Consider the following 15,634-nt stretch of genomic DNA (forward strand, 5'->3'; position numbering starts at 1 on the left):
AACAGCGCATCTAAGCTATTCAACCCCACTATGGAGATCCACCTGGTTTTTTTAAACACAGATAACGTTTGGCATGTAGGATCTAGGTTTGGGCTCTCTTTAAACTGTCAGCTTCCTGATGTTTATAGTGAAACCAAAAATCCCACAAACCAAATGTCAGAACGTAGAACGCATCCCACATTTTGGATAAACCAACACGCAGTACCTATTTCCTCCTAAGAATGATCAGAGCTCCAACACATCTTTACTATACCAGTTTCAGGAACAAGGTATTCGATGGGCCTGATCAGACTTTAAGTGGCCATTTTTGTATCAAATGTGATCTGGTAAAGTCTGCAAGATTTAAATACAAACACACATTTTACAACACGTTTTATTTGACAGGATTTTAAGGACAGCCACTGTAGAGGTTGGGAACTTTCCTCTGTAGGAAAGCTGCATATTCCCTCCCCCCTGCCTTAATATTTTGGGGAAAATTAAAAAGCTCAATCCTGACAAGTGTAAGGTAATCTGCATTGGAAGGAATAATTGGAAGGAATAAATTTAAACTTTGTCCACACTGCTGGCTCTAAATCAATACCACTTAGTAAGGAGACTTAAGCATCACTGGGGATAGCTCAATGAAAACTTCTGCTCAATGACAATGGCAATCAAGAGAGTCGTATAAGGAAGACTAAAAATATTACACCGATTACCCTCTCTCCTGGAGTCCTGCATTCAGTTGGGTCACACAGTTGCAAGGTACAGCAGAAACAAAGGATTCAGAGATGGACAATAAAGAGATCAGAAGCCTGGAGTCACTTCCATGTGAACAGAAAGAAGAGTGGGACCATTTCGTTCAGAGGAGGAATGTAAGGGTTTAGGAGGAAGTTTCACTACGCACACGTGGTTCCATAACTGTTTACTATGGGGTTTCTTGCACATTCCTCTGAAATATCCAACACTTGCCACTGTCACAGAGCAAAAAACTACACCATCTGCTGGTCTGATCTGATATTGTAATTCCTGTGCACATGAAAGCAAGGGACTAGTAGTGCTGGCTAAATACTGACATTACATGAGCTCTTACTTTACCCAAACATCTCAATCCTTCCTTGGATCCTTCCACTCCTGGGAGCAACTGTTAATATCAAATTGTCTGATAAATCTTTGATGTGGACGGATATCCACTGGAGTATGGTCCCAAAATCATTTCATTTGTGAAGATATGAATGCAAGGTTTTCAATGACAGAAGTGGTGAACTAGAACACCTGGATTCCCCCCATTGCTCAGCTTGAGTTATTAGCAGAATTTGGATTGGTGCAGGCCTTCCCAGGATTTAAACTCTCAGCTAATGCCGATGGTCAAACACCCTGTGACGAAGTCTGGAGAAAGCACCCAGGGGACAGACACTCCGGAGGTCAAGCCTCAGGAACGCCTTATTGCAAAAATAAACTTACAGGGTTACTTCAGGAAAATTCCAACTCAGGTAGTTCCATTCTGGCAATGTAAAGTTTACTCTGCTGCTTTAGTGACGTGGAGTGTTCTTCTCCGCTTGTCCTGAAGTGATGTTAAGTGCAGCCTACTCTGATAATACTAAACACTAGAGTGGTATATGATCTGAAATCCTTTGGGATGAATGTAGATGTAATATCATATACAATATTGCACATGCACTAAGGCGGCTAAATTGTGTGCAGATCAAGCCTACAGAATCACATGCAAACAAATGCACTGTTTCATAAGATTCTCAATGTTTGTGATGAACTTAAAACTCCATACAGCACGATGAGGTGCTCTTTCCCCTAAAGAGGGGACTAGCCAAGTCACTTTTAGACTTACTGAAAGGCAAGAAAAGATAACGCTCATCAATATTGCACAGACTGAAGAAAAAAAAAAACACACCACCTAAAAAATTGCCAGACAGGACAGTATCTAATCTACAAATTCACCACGACACAAACAATATTTCTTCACACAACGCAGTCAACCTGTAGAACTCATTGCCAGGAAATATTGTGAAGGCCAAAAATATAACTGGGTTCAAAAAAGAATTAGCCAAGTTAATGGAGTATAGGGGTTCATCAATGGCTATTAGCCAAGATGGTCAGGGATGCAACCCTATGCTGTGGGTGTCCCCTAAATCCCTGACTGCTAGAAGCTGAGACTGATGACAGGGGACGGATCACTCAAATTACCCTGTTCTGTCCGCTCCCTGAGAAACATCTAGCACCATCCACTGGTGGAAGCCAGGATACTGAGCTAGGTAGACCATTGGACTGTCCACTATCGCCATTCCTATGAAATGTCTTTCTGGTTGATGGCTTATGCTGTGAGACATGAAACTATGTATATCTTAGCCAATGTAACTGTGGATACTCTGGTTACCCATATACATGTCAAAGACATTTGGGAAAACTACAAAGCACATGATCTCTTACTGAAGTGAGTTCCACAGGTTAATTGTGTATTATGTAAAAAAAAAATTACCAGTTACATTTGTTTGCTTTTAAGAATGTTCCCTTGTTCTTAATCAAGGAGAGAAAGTAAACAGCTGTGCCTGTTTAGCTCTCTCTAAACCACTTGTTGTTTTACATAACTCAAGGTATGTTCCCTCGCCTCATCTCTAGAAGAGATTATTAATTTACATTTAAAATCATTTAGTCTAACTTTCAATCTCTCTGCACACAGAAGCCTTTCCATCTCTCTAATATTTTGTTGCAGGCCTCTATATCTGCTCAACATTTCTCAGATGGAATGATCAAGTGAATACATATTCAAGGTGAGAACATTTTAATTTGCTTGAGGATTTTTAGTCTTAGAAATACCAGGAATGTCAAGTCTGGAATTCTGTTTTGCTAGTTGTTTTGCTAACAAGACAGAAGTGTATACTGAATTTTAATAGAGAGCTTTTCTCCAAAGTATTTTAATTAATTAGATGTTTAAAACTTGTTTTCTTTTATTTAAACCTGAATAAAAGCATAATTCTCTCCGGCGTCACCACAACATGTCACAATCCATGTTAACATGGTTTTTGCAAAGGGAAATCATGCCTCACCAATCTACTAGAATTCTTTGAGGGGGTCAACAAGCATGTGGACAAGAGGGATCAAGTGAATAGAGTACTTAGATTTTCAGAAAGCCTTTGACAAGGTCCCTCACCAAAGGCTCTTATCCCATGACAGCTTACTCTACTCAAGAGGGAAGGTCCTCTCATGGATTGGTAACTGGTTAAAAGATAGGAAACAAAGGGTAGGAATAAATGGTCAGTTTTCAGAATGGAGAGAGGTAAATAGTGGTGTCCCCCAGGGATCTATACTGGAACCAGTCCTATTCAACATATTTATAAATTATCTGGAAAAAGGGGTAAACAGAGAAGTGGCAAAATTTGCAGATGATACAAAACTACTCAAGATAGTTAAGTACCAGGCAGACTGCAAAGAGCTACAAAAGGATCCCATAAAACTGGGTGACTGGGCAACCAAATGGCAGATGAAATTCAATGTTGATAAATGCAAAGTAATGCACATTGGAAAACATAATCCCAACTATTCATATAAATTAGCTGTTACCACTCAAGAAAGATCTTGGAGTCATTGTAGATAGTTCTCTGAAAAACATCCACTCAATGTGCAGTGGCAGTCAAAAAGGCAAACAGAAGGCTGGGAATCATTAAGAAAGGGATAGATAAGACAGAAAATATCATATTGCCTCTATATAAATCCATGGTACACCCACATCTTGAATACTGCATGGCGGTATGGAACGACCACCATATGAGGAGAGATTAATAAGACGGACTTTTCAGCCTGGAAAAGAGACTACTAAGGGGGAGGGGATATGATAGAGGTCTATAAAGTCATGACTGGTATAGAGAAAGTAAATAAGGAAGTGTTATTTACTCCTTCTCATAACAAAAGAACTAGGGGACACCAAATGAAATTAACAGGCAGCAGGTTTAAAACAAACAAAAGGAAGTAGTTCTTCTCACAATGCAGAGTCAACCTGTGGAACTCTTTGCCAGGGGATGTTGTGAAGGTCAAGACTATTAAGAGGGTTCAAAAAGAACTAGATAAATTCATGGAGGATAGGTCCATCAACGGCTATTAGCCAGGATGGGCAGGGATGGTGTCCCTAGCCTCTGTTTGCCAGAAGCTGGGAATGGGCGACGGGGGATGGATCACTTGATGATTACCTGTTCTGTTCATTCCCTCTGGGGCACCTGGCATTGGCCACTGCTGGAAGAAAGGATACTGAGCCAGATGGACCTTTGGTCTGACCCAGTATGGCCATTTTTTTGTTCTTTCAGAGCTTCAGCTGGCCCCAGAAATTTTCCAGGTAGAAGTACTAGTTTAAAAAAACCCAAGCAGATTAAAAAAAGCAAAACTGAAAATCCACCCAGCAGTTTTCAGATTTTTTTTTTTAAAAGAACAAAAAGATAGAAACATAGGCACAACCTCCACCCCCATCTTCACACCCTGCTCCTGTTACTATTCCTAGTGGAAGGAGATCCTAGGGGTAATTAACACAGTATCTCTTCCCCCCCAAAAAACAAACAAACAAACAAAAAAACAAAAACAAAAAACCAAACCACAGCAGAAAGTCATAGCCTGTATAGGCACTTATTTTATAATGATTAGGGCTACTTGCTCAGGGAAGGGTTTTTTGGCCTGTTGTGTCCTCAGGCCACGGCTAAATTCAAACCCCACAGACAGCACTCTCTAGCTCATTCTAGTTTATTTCAAAAAGTGACTCATGCACAGCAGACATCAGTGGAAAAGGCTCAAGTCAGGTTCAGTCACTAGATTTCCTCCCAGCTTGCTGTTACAATATTTGCCTTTTATACTCTTGAGATGATACACTGAACACTTCTCAGGAAATGCAATTTGTAAAAAGTATGCTAAGGGTGGAAAAAACCCACAACTAGTTATACACAGAAAAGACACAAACCTGCATGGCTACAACTGCATTCAAGTGAGCTGACAAAATTATGATCCATGGTGACACGCAAGGTATTTTTCTCTCTAAGTGGGGTTTATTTCTACAGCCCCTTGGCATCACACAGCAGTCTACTAGGGAAGTTGGGCAAAAGCCATGGTGAGAACTACTGGTTGGGGAAGAACACAAGAAGCTCTTTGATAGGTTGACTGTGCCAAGTACTCCAGAATCATAGTTCAGTCACATACAGTTTAGCCAATAACTCACTGAGGCAAGACGCTTGCTTACACTTTCTCATTCTGGGCCCCGATCAACACGTAAAACTTAAGATACGTGACTCAGGGCTGTGACAACTTCACTTCCCCGACATATTTAAGCCAGCCTAAGCCCTGGTGTCGACACTGCTATGCTGATGGAAGAATTCTTCCGTCAAACTAGTTACTGCCTCTCAAGGGGGTGGATTTACTACAGCAATGGAAAAATCCCTTCCGTAGCTGCAGTGTCTACACTACTGTGGCATAGCTGCAGCTGTGCCACTGTAGTGCTCGTAAGTGTAAACATAGGACGGATCGAGAATTTCACATCCCCAGAACAAAGCCACATTATATTCTGAATTACTTTAATGTTTTCACACACCTAAACTTGCTTCCTGGATGGTCTTTTAAACGGCTAGATCTTGCACGGATTTCTACTGTATTATTGTGTAAAGCCTCTGACTGCCAGATGCTGGGACTGGGCGACAGGGGATGGATCCTTTGATAATTGCCCTGTTCTGCTCATTTCTTTTGAAGCATCTGGCATTGGCCACTGTCAGAAGAAGGATCCTGGGCTAGATCCACTATTGGTCTGACCCAGTATGGCTGTTCTTATGATCCCTTGCTACCACAAGGCTCCCCTCACATTCTAATGCACTGAGGACTCTGTTTCAAAAGATACACTTTCCTTCCTACTCTGGAAATTACTGCCGACTTTCTTCACAGTAGGCTTCTGCTAGTCAATACTGACTTAAGGATTAAGGAACAGGTTTCCTAGAACACCAGAAAAGTCAAGAAAGCATCACATACTGACTCAGTCTAGATACAAAGGAACTCCAAGATGTGTGTGTGCTTACGGGGTGTCTTGAAGCTCAGCAACACCAATGCTGCTGCCTTTATTACGTCAATACCTGTGCTGAATGTGTCTTACAACTGAAGGCTGGCAATATGCTTTTCTTGTAATTTACACACACGCTTGGCACCCCACAAATGAGGTGTAGGGCGCGATAGGAACATAAGAACGGCCATACTGGGTCAGACCAATGGTCCATCTAGCCCAGTATCCTGTCTTCTGCCAGTGGCCAATGCTAGATGCTTCAGAGGGAATGAACAGAACAGGGCAATCAAATGATCCATCCTGTTGTTCAGTCCCAGCATCTGGCAGTCAGGGGCTTATGGACACCCACAGAAGCGTCCCTTCTGTGGGTGGTGTCCCTGACCATCTTGGGCTAATAGCCATTGATGGACCTAGCCGCCATGAACTTATCAAATTCTTTTTTGAATCCAGTTATATCTTCTTGCGAAAGAGTACATCAAAAGTTTCAATGGAGTTTTAAGTTATATTTCACCAGCCTTGTATCAGGCAGAGTGACAACAGACAAGGATCTCAGAGGGCATAGTTCAAAAGGAGTTCTGCTCTAGTCACCACAACCAGTTTCCTAATTACAATTCACTTATAGAGGCCTGAGGCACACACTGGTGTAACAGGCTCAGTCACATCCCTGCCAGATTCCCCAAACGGAGATGCTCCCCAGTACACACTGTAACAGAGTGATAGCACCATGAATATTTTGTTAAAAGTGCCTAGAACTAAAACTTCTGATTATCCCACCTCTAAAGAAAGCAAATGCTGTTTTCCCCATTTTCTCCCTCTCTAATCAGTACCAAACAGAGGAACACACATCTTTATTTTATAACTAAGGCCCTGTATAAAAGACAAGTTTTTATTAAAAAAAAAAAAAAAAATCATGAGTGTAAATGGCGAAGTATTGGATTTCACATGGTTTGCATGCAATTAATTTTACAACTTAATTTAGTCAATTTATAGGCCAGCATGAATTTTACAAGTGTTAGGAAAATTCATTCTGTCCTTGAATTTTTTTTTTTTTTTGGGGGGGGGGGGGGGGAGATTAAAGACTTCATTGTAGACATTTTCCATTTTTAAAAACATTTAAAAGATCATAGTTTCGGGGCATTTTCATGATTTCTGTGTCCTCCATGAATTTGTATAGGGCCTTAACCAGTTGTCCTCCCTCCTTTTCGTGGGGGAGTGGGGGGGAGAGAGGAGGAAGAGAGTGGGATGTAAAACAAGCCATAGAAAAAATTGCAGGTGGTGACTGTATATTCTTGATTTTTTTCAGCAGTGTTGAGCCTAGGTATGTAGTCTAATTAAGGTCAAAGTACTTTTACAGGTAATATTTAAGATCTGCATAGCAGTCATTAACCAATGAACAGTACCCATCAGAAATCAAATCCAATTCAAATCTCCTTGCTAAAGCAAGTGCCTCTAGGTACTAGAAACCCTTTGGGAGGACGTTTCCACATTCTGAAACGCTCCCATGAGCCACACCTACAGATGCGATAACACACTGGAAGATGGCAGCTAGAAAGTAAAACCATAATGGGTGACTACTGAGCAGAACAATGGATTCAAACTAAGTCACAGTTACTTAAAAAATACTTCACTAAACCAAATAGTTCAGCAAGATGCAGCATCTTTAAAACACAGATTTCACTGCAGCAGTAAAAACTGATGATCACAATTTTCAAAATGTTTAAGACTTACAGTTCAACATAAAAGTATATTTTCCCCTAGGCAGGGTAACAGGCCTTTTTAGTTTTGATCAGTGATTTTATCCTGTACCTTTCAAACAACTTTACTTGTAATTTCAATACCTTTTCTAATAAGTTTAGTCCATTTGATACAGAGGGGGGTGAAGGAATCATGTTTAAGTTCAGCTGTTATAGCACATCTTTTGATCACTGATGACTGGGAAACCCGATTACTGTGGTCCAATTCTGAGAGCAGCAGCAATCAATGGTTTAGTCATCAGGCACACTTCACTGTGTACATGTTAAATCAACCATAAGAAGATTTTACAAGAGCATGCACCCACATACTGAAGAGAATGATACCTTAAGGGTCCTGAACTAAACATTAAAAAAAATTCAGTTTATTAAGTTGTGACAAACCAAACTCCAGAAAATTCTAAGTTCTGCGCACATTATTATTACTCCAGTTGAACTTTTATGGCTTTGCATTTCAGAGCCTTAGTGTAAACTAAAAAAGCAAAACCAAAGTTGAACAAGAGAGCTTAACAGAGCTGCTAGGGCTGATCATGTTACTGTGTCTAAAGGCACATAAAGAATGACTTTTTTTAATTAACTAGACCAGTGCAATTGCGTCTTTCATTAACTTTAATATCTCAAATTCCACATTGCTTCTGAAACCACCTAAATACCAAAGGCAATTAAAGCATACGAATTTGGCAAGCAGCAAATTCATTTAAAATATTTAGTTATTAACAAAGATAAAATAGCATGAATTGTTTTCTTACATAACTTTAAAATAATATGGTCTCTTCTAACGGTTATGAGCTCAAAAAGAAGCTTAAATTAAGTCCAAGTCTCTGTATTCCAGGCTTACTTCAAGGACCTTTTAAAGGATGGATTTTGCCAGTACACTGTTCACATAAAAGGAGGATCTAGTTTTGATAACATTTAAGTTTGAATGTTTACTAAGTTCATTTAAACCTACAAAGAGCCAATGTGCAAGCCTTTTTAAAGTTATTAGTAATTTCAGTATGAAGTTACACTTCAACACTACATGTAAATTAATGAATTTAAACTTTGTCCAATTCACTATTACCTAGCTGAGAGTTAGTTATCTTATGGCAAGATGTCCAGAGCACCTATTTTTATGGCCATTAAAAGACAAAATCACTGAAATTAAGGCAGCAGCTCAGAATCTAGATGCCTCAAAGATTTTTTTCAGTCAAAAAGAGAGAGAGAAGGGGAGGAATCGGACACAAAAGTGAAAAGTCAAAATTAACTCCTAAATTAACTAAATTGAATGCTAGCTTGCGATAGGCCAAGATAATTCTAAATCTGAATAAGGTACAGAAAGTTATTCATGTTGTAGCAGTTGAACATAAAGATTTCACATGTAGAATGGAAAACTGTCAACTGATGTGACTCAGAAACTAAAATATGCAAAACTAGGCTAGTTTAGCTTCATCTGCCTCTCTTAGCAAGCTCTGTTACTCCAATTCTTCAACAACAGCATGCCAGAGGACTGCCAAATCAGAAAGGAGAAACGGAGCCAAACACTCCAAATGTAAACACGGGGAGGCAAGTGTTGCAAAAATGTTTGATGGAACTAGCAGACAGTGCTCAATGCAGTGCTCTTACCCTGTGACAGCCACAAAATTCATCTGGTTCAGAACAAGAGTCAACTATTAAGGGAAATCTTGGGAGGTGGCACAAGAGATTCACAATTTTGGTATGTCAGTGTTGTCATGTAAAGAGCCATATTCACTTCAAAAGGAAGTTGATTAATTTCAGACAATTTAAGTTGCTTCAGTATACTAACACCCTTGTACTCAGGAGCCAGACAAACAAGCAATTGTAACCGAATGTTATGGGTCAGTAATTTGAGAGCACCTTTCACACTAGGAAAATTTAATAGCACTGCTTTAAAAAGTCAGTTCACTTGCTTTGTTTTGTAACTTCTATTGCCATTTTTACTAGTTATCTATTTTAAACCTGCGCTTTTCCTCTCAATCACTTTCTGCTTAATCCTTCAGAAAAGCCATATGGAATTTTTGACATCACAATACAATAGCTACACGTTATCTAGAACAAGGGGGTAAGAGAAAAGTACAGAAAGTTACTAAACAAGAAAACTGCTTTTGGATAATTTTTAAATAGTTTATCCCAGCTCAAAAGCCCCCTTGGAATCGAATTGTCAGATAAAATTCAAGTAAAGACTCTACTGCATTACTTCTAGAACTGTACTATGAATGCAAGTTATTGAAATCACATTAGTGAGTGACAAATTAATATGCAAGCTTCATAACCAAAACCAGAGCTTTAAAAGCTAAAAACCAATAAAGCTTCTTTGGAAAAAGCTGATAAGTGGAAAAAGCATTCTATGCAAAATTTAAATCTGAAGTCAACATATTTGAATATAGCAGACGCAGCATCATAGGTAATCTAGCGAAAAGGGCACTACAAAATTTTCTATAACTATTACCCCATCTAAATTATTTGCAACAACGCTGATGAAATCTGATGTAAGCAAAGAAAATAAAATCTATTTGTTTTTTCCCCAAGCTATAATCTTTCTTGGACAAGATTACAAGAGTGGTCAAATTCATAATAGATGAATCAGAAATCTGTTCCATCCACATGAAGTCATTCTGGGGCTGACAACCCACTCATAACTACAAAGAACTTGGTAAAACTGCTCTTTTTGGCAGGTAAATATACTGTAATTAGACCTGGAAATATTCAAAGCTATCATCTTTTTTCAGCTGGCTTCCAAATATGTGGAAATACTGTAGAAGTCAAGGTATGTTTAAGAACAAAACAAAGGACTTTCAGGAAAGAAGACCAGATCTTCTTGAGTACTCCCGTGAACACCCTGACACTAAACCAAACCAAAAATGGAACCACAATACCTGCCTGGATTATATTTCAAGACTTGCTTTCTGGAACATATCTTCAAAGTGCACACAATAGATTACAGAATGAATTTCAATAAACATGGGTAAGAACTCACCCACCAGACTAACATGGACTATGGAAGCAGAGAACCACACTGCATCATTTTGGGTTGTTTCCTTTTTAAGTTAAAACATGCAGATTGTTGCTTTAGAGATATACACGTATTTACCTAATGTAGCAAGCAAGTTATAAGAACTGTATATGGGGGAGGCAGTGTCACCTAGTGGATAGCGCACTGGACTGGGATTAGGGTGACAGATTCAATTCTTGGCTATGCCACTTCCACGGTGGGCAAGTCACTTCCACGCCTTATCTTTTACAGATGGTACTGACCTCCTTGGTGAAGTGCTTCAGGGTGTACTGTTGAAGCGTTCTAAATAAAAACTAGGTATTGTCGTATTGTTTTCCTCATTGTCACAAGAGAAACTTTTAGAACAGTGAAAATGATATTGAGGGAAATACCTGGAAGATGCCTCAAACAGTTAGCAGAATTCACAAGTTGGCCATAGATTGGTATATTTAAGTTTATAGTCACTATTTAAATGTACTTAAAGCAAGCATTATTGAAACATTGCAGAATAACGGAAATTCATGTACTGCATTCATGCCCAATGGAATGGAAGTTTACTTTAAGCAAGATGTATGAGGTAAAGACAAAACCCAAGTGTTCCTTTGAGGCAACTTGTCTCATTTGCATGCGTTTACAAAATGGTATGCAAGGCTTTGGAAATGAGAACAGGAAAACAGAAAGCAGCCCATCCTTTACTTCTGCTGAAGAAAAAGCCTGTTAAAGCAAATTTAAGCCGAAAATTATTTGAATACGGTGGCTGCATAAATTGCAGGGTTAACCTTACAAACCCCTTACCCTAGAGAGCAGTCTCATTGAAGTCACCATGACTTATATGCATAGCTAATATCTCCATGACTAGAAAGTGGATATTGACTTAAGATCAAGAGACCAGGTTTTAAGTTAAGTGAGAAACTGTGTGTGCATCATTTCCCTCCCCAAAATTCTCAAGGTTTCTAGCAGCTATCCTGCTTCAACAAATGAGACTCAAAACTGTACGGAGGCGTAACATTTTAGGCACTTAATTCGACTTTACCAGGTTCAGCTTATATCAACAACATCCTAACGTACAACATTAATTTGTTTGCGCTGAATTACTCAGCCGTACATTATAAAACAATCCTGTCCTAAAAGGACAGCTATGTGAAGGAGAGCTTCTGTGTAAGCATCCAAGTTTGTCTCTTTCACCAAGTGAAGTTGGCCCAATAAAAGATTACCTCCCCCACCTTGTCTAATTACTAAACAGATTAAACCAAAAAAAAAAAAAAAAAAAAAAAAAAAACAATGTTCTCCAGCAGATTTTAAGTGCTCTATATAATAAAACTACCAGGGGAACTTCTTCCAGGTAGAAATGATGGTATCATGGATTATAAAAATGGAGCTTCCTGTCTTGGGTATACAGGTCTATAGAATGGTAAGAGGGTACTCCCTACAGAATTCTGACCAGACGGTTAATTTCCCCAGTATCAGTAATCACTGTAATAAGCGCCCTAAGACCTGCAATTAGCATATAAAAAATACAACCATTCAGCTAAAGTCACAAGGAGACAACTGTAGCCGAGTCAAACAAATATCCGAGGCATGAAAGACAATAAGGAATGTGGTTAAAAAAATCTCTCTCCAAGGAAGAATACCGATTTGCCAGAACTTCATTGCTCTGACTTGCCCTGCTCCCTCCCCCATCCCATTATTCACTTTGGCTGTCTGAATTTCACATGAGCCTGAGTCAATTGCTGAACAGATATACGCAAATTCGCTTTCGATGCATTTGGGCTCCTCACACAGAAGCAAAAAATAACTTCTCAGGGCAGAAACCGAAGTTCAGACATCTCCTGACTTTGCTAGTTTGCTTTTTGTTACTAGCTTGGGAGGCTTCCAGGTAATGCACCGAAGGTCCAGTCAGTCCCCCCCTCACAGCAGCCACTATGCTCTAAAGCACACATTTCTAAACCACCACCGAGGATTAGCAACAAGAGCACAAAACTACAGGCAAGCTGTCCCTGAATTCGTATTGGTCACTCCTACAAGATGGAACAGGCAGGTCTAAAGGACAGGAGGAAGGAAAAGGGAATAAGGAGGGGTCAATTTTCAAGTTCAGAGTTCTGGATCAACGCTGGGAAGATACTTCTGTATTCAAAATACTACAGTAACGGTGCCAGGGTTTGGAAGTGCTATATGCAGCCAAAATGGCGCTGAGAATAAAAATATAATTTAAAGGAAGGTCGCCATATTGTAAACAGTGAGGCAGGGAGAGACACAGAGACAGCAACCTCCATTATTCCCAGCAGCTGCAGCAGCACCACCGAGGCGCTCAGCAACGTCAGGCCAGTCCAAGAGACGCAAAGGCGACTTCCCACCCATCGCAGCCCCCAAGGGATCCCCCGAGCAAGGCAGCCCCGAAGATGGAGCGGGAAGAAGAGAAACTTCAAGGCTGAACCCCCGGGCGCCTGCAATAAAGGCGATGCGAAGCGCAGGCGGCCAGCACAGCTCCTCCTCTAGCCTCTCCACACTTCACACAAAAAGGAAAGAGGAGCCGCCTGCCCACCCCCAGGCGCCAGAGCGAGCCGCTGCGCCCCACGGAAAGGGGGCTCGGGGGCTTTTCACCTCGGCTGCCCCGGAGGAGCGGGCGCTCGCTCGCGGGAGCAGCCCTAGCGGGGGTTTGTTCGCGCACACAATGCGCCGAGCTAACGGGCAGGACTCCGGCGAGCGCCGGGCGGGCCCCGGGCCTTACCAGCACTGGAGGTGGAAAGCGGCCGGGCAGTGATCGCAGCACAGCAGATCCCCTCCTTCCTTGCAGCTATCGCAGCTATCATGGTTCGTGGCCCGGCCACTGCGCCGGGCCTCCTTCTCGGGCCGCCGGCCCTTCTTCTCGCCGTCCTCGCTCTTCGGCGGGGCCAGCAGGGCTTGGATTTGCTGCACACACAAACAGAGGGGCGGTGAGGGGCTGGGCCGAACCCTGCCGGCCCGGGGACGCGGCCCCCACCCCGCCCGAGCCCCCGCGGCTCCTCCCGGGGCCGGCTCCGTCCCTCCGCGCTTCCTTGTATGGGCCGCGGGGGCTCCCGTCAGCCCGGCCCCGAGGGGGGGCCCGGCCCCCAGCGGCCCCCGCCATTTCCCCGGCGCGGCGGCGGCTCACCTCCATCAGCCCCCCGGAGGTGTCCAGGTCGTACACGATCGTCTTGGTCTCCATCTTGCCCCACATTCATCCAGCCCGGGCGCGGCGGGGGGCCCGGCCCGGCCCGGGGGCCCCGGCCCCTCGGCGGGGGCAGCGGCGGCTCCTCGCGCGCTCTCCGGGGGCGGGCGGGGGGGCCTCAGGCCAGTCCCGGCGGGGGGCGGCTCGGTGCGGGCGGGGGCCCCTCGCCCCGGGGGAGGCGGCGGCGCTCGGCCTATCCCACGGGCCGCTGCTGCTTCCCCGTCCTCCTCCTGCCGGGCCCGGGGGAGGCTGCGGGGGGCCCCGCGCCCAGTGCCATGCCGGGGGAGGGACGGGCGGGGGGTCGGGCTGGACCTGCGCAGGGGCTCCGGGCTCGGCTGGGCTCCGCTCCCTCCGCCTCAGACACACAGGAGGCGCCGCTAGCTGCTTAGGGCCCCGCCACCGCGCACCCCGCGCAGGCGCAGCCCGCCCGGGCCCGGACACCCCCGCCGCGCAGGCGCAGCCCGCCCGGGCCAGGACGCCGGCGCGCAGGCGCAGGCCGCCCGGGTCGGGCTCCGGAACCTCGCCACCCCACGCGCAGGCGCAGCCGAGCTTGGCCCCGGACACTACCACGCAGGCGCATCCCAGGTGGCATAAGCGCCCCCATCCGCCCAGGCGCGATGCAGTTAGGCGCCATTCCCGCGCAGGCGCACACCGGCCTCCCTCCAGCCCAGTCCCGGCGCAGACTCAATCTGACCGGCCCGGCCAGGAACCCCTCCCCGCCCCGCTCTATCCCCGCGCAAGCGCAGTTCAGACTGCCCATGCGTTCTACGCGCATGCGTAAGTCCTCCCTTGTGGGCAAGCTCGGCGCAGCTGCAGTGGGTCTGGCGTGCCGACAGGCGGCGCGCTCCGCAGGGGGTGGGGCTGGGGTGCTGTGCTCGGCGCTGTACAAAGAGGGGCCCAGCCAGCTCCCAAGGCAGAGCACAAAGCTGTGCTCCTGCTGTCTCATGGCCCTGGCATGTGCCCACCTTGCGCCTGGCCTCTCTCTCCTGGGGGTGCCCGGTCCCATCCTTCGCCCTGCGGGGCCCGTGCCTGCAAACCACGGCCTGGGCAGCTGGCAGCAGTGCCCTGGGGCCGGAGTGCCCTTGGCTTTGCCAGCCTGGTAACACTGGGGAGAATGGTGCAAGTAGGGACCACTCCTGTCTGTATTCACTGCCCCTCGCGCTCGTCAGGCACTGGCCTGGGGTACCCCAACGTTGACTAGTGTAGATGGGCTGGTGTCCAAGGGGGGGGTTCAAGGTGGAATAGAAACATGCCGGGGGAGGGTCTGAAACCGTCTTTTTATCCCAGAACTGTGCCAGTGTGGGCAGCAGGCTTGTGGCATGAGCACCCTTGCCCTGTGCTTGAGAGCCCATCTGTAGCGGGGAGGACAGGTGAGCTGCCGTGCCCGGTCAGTGCTTGGCCTCTTGGAGCCTGCCGTCAAGAGTGCTAATTGTGGGTTGGGAGGGGAGACTGAAAGGGACTGAGACCCCCAGCCCACCCCATCACGACTGGCACAACGTCTAGTCACTCTGGACCGGGGCTGGATTTGGATGGCTGCACTAGCTCTGAAAGGCCCAGTCTTCGGCCCCATTCGGCCCTTCTGCAAGGTGCAGCTCTTAGGAGGCTGCTCGCCCTTCCCGGGGACTGACGCCAGCAGCAGCAGCCAGTACCCGAAGGGTTAGCCAGTAACAAGCTGCTTCTGGGAGCGCGCCTCACCC

The 15,634-nt window shown here is 44.8% G+C and overlaps 1 protein-coding gene across 2 annotated transcripts in view; it reads right to left on the minus strand.

Annotated features, from left to right (window-relative positions):
* The window catches only part of PHF12 (PHD finger protein 12), a 45,676-nt gene extending 31,586 nt beyond the window's left edge, over positions 1-14,090 (minus strand). For both annotated transcript variants that reach the window (XM_065573183.1, XM_065573182.1), the window contains exons 1-2: positions 13,881-14,090; positions 13,479-13,660 (exon numbers count right to left, since the gene is read on the minus strand). In XM_065573183.1, coding sequence (XP_065429255.1) covers positions 13,479-13,660; positions 13,881-13,946 — 248 coding nt within the window. In that variant the 5' untranslated portion in view covers positions 13,947-14,090. The remainder of the gene's footprint in view (positions 1-13,478; positions 13,661-13,880) is intronic.
* Positions 14,091-15,634: the final 1,544 nt, after the last annotated feature.

This window comes from Chrysemys picta, chromosome 19 (assembly GCF_011386835.1).
Source record: "Chrysemys picta bellii isolate R12L10 chromosome 19, ASM1138683v2, whole genome shotgun sequence".
Classification (NCBI taxonomy): domain Eukaryota; kingdom Metazoa; phylum Chordata; order Testudines; family Emydidae; genus Chrysemys; species Chrysemys picta.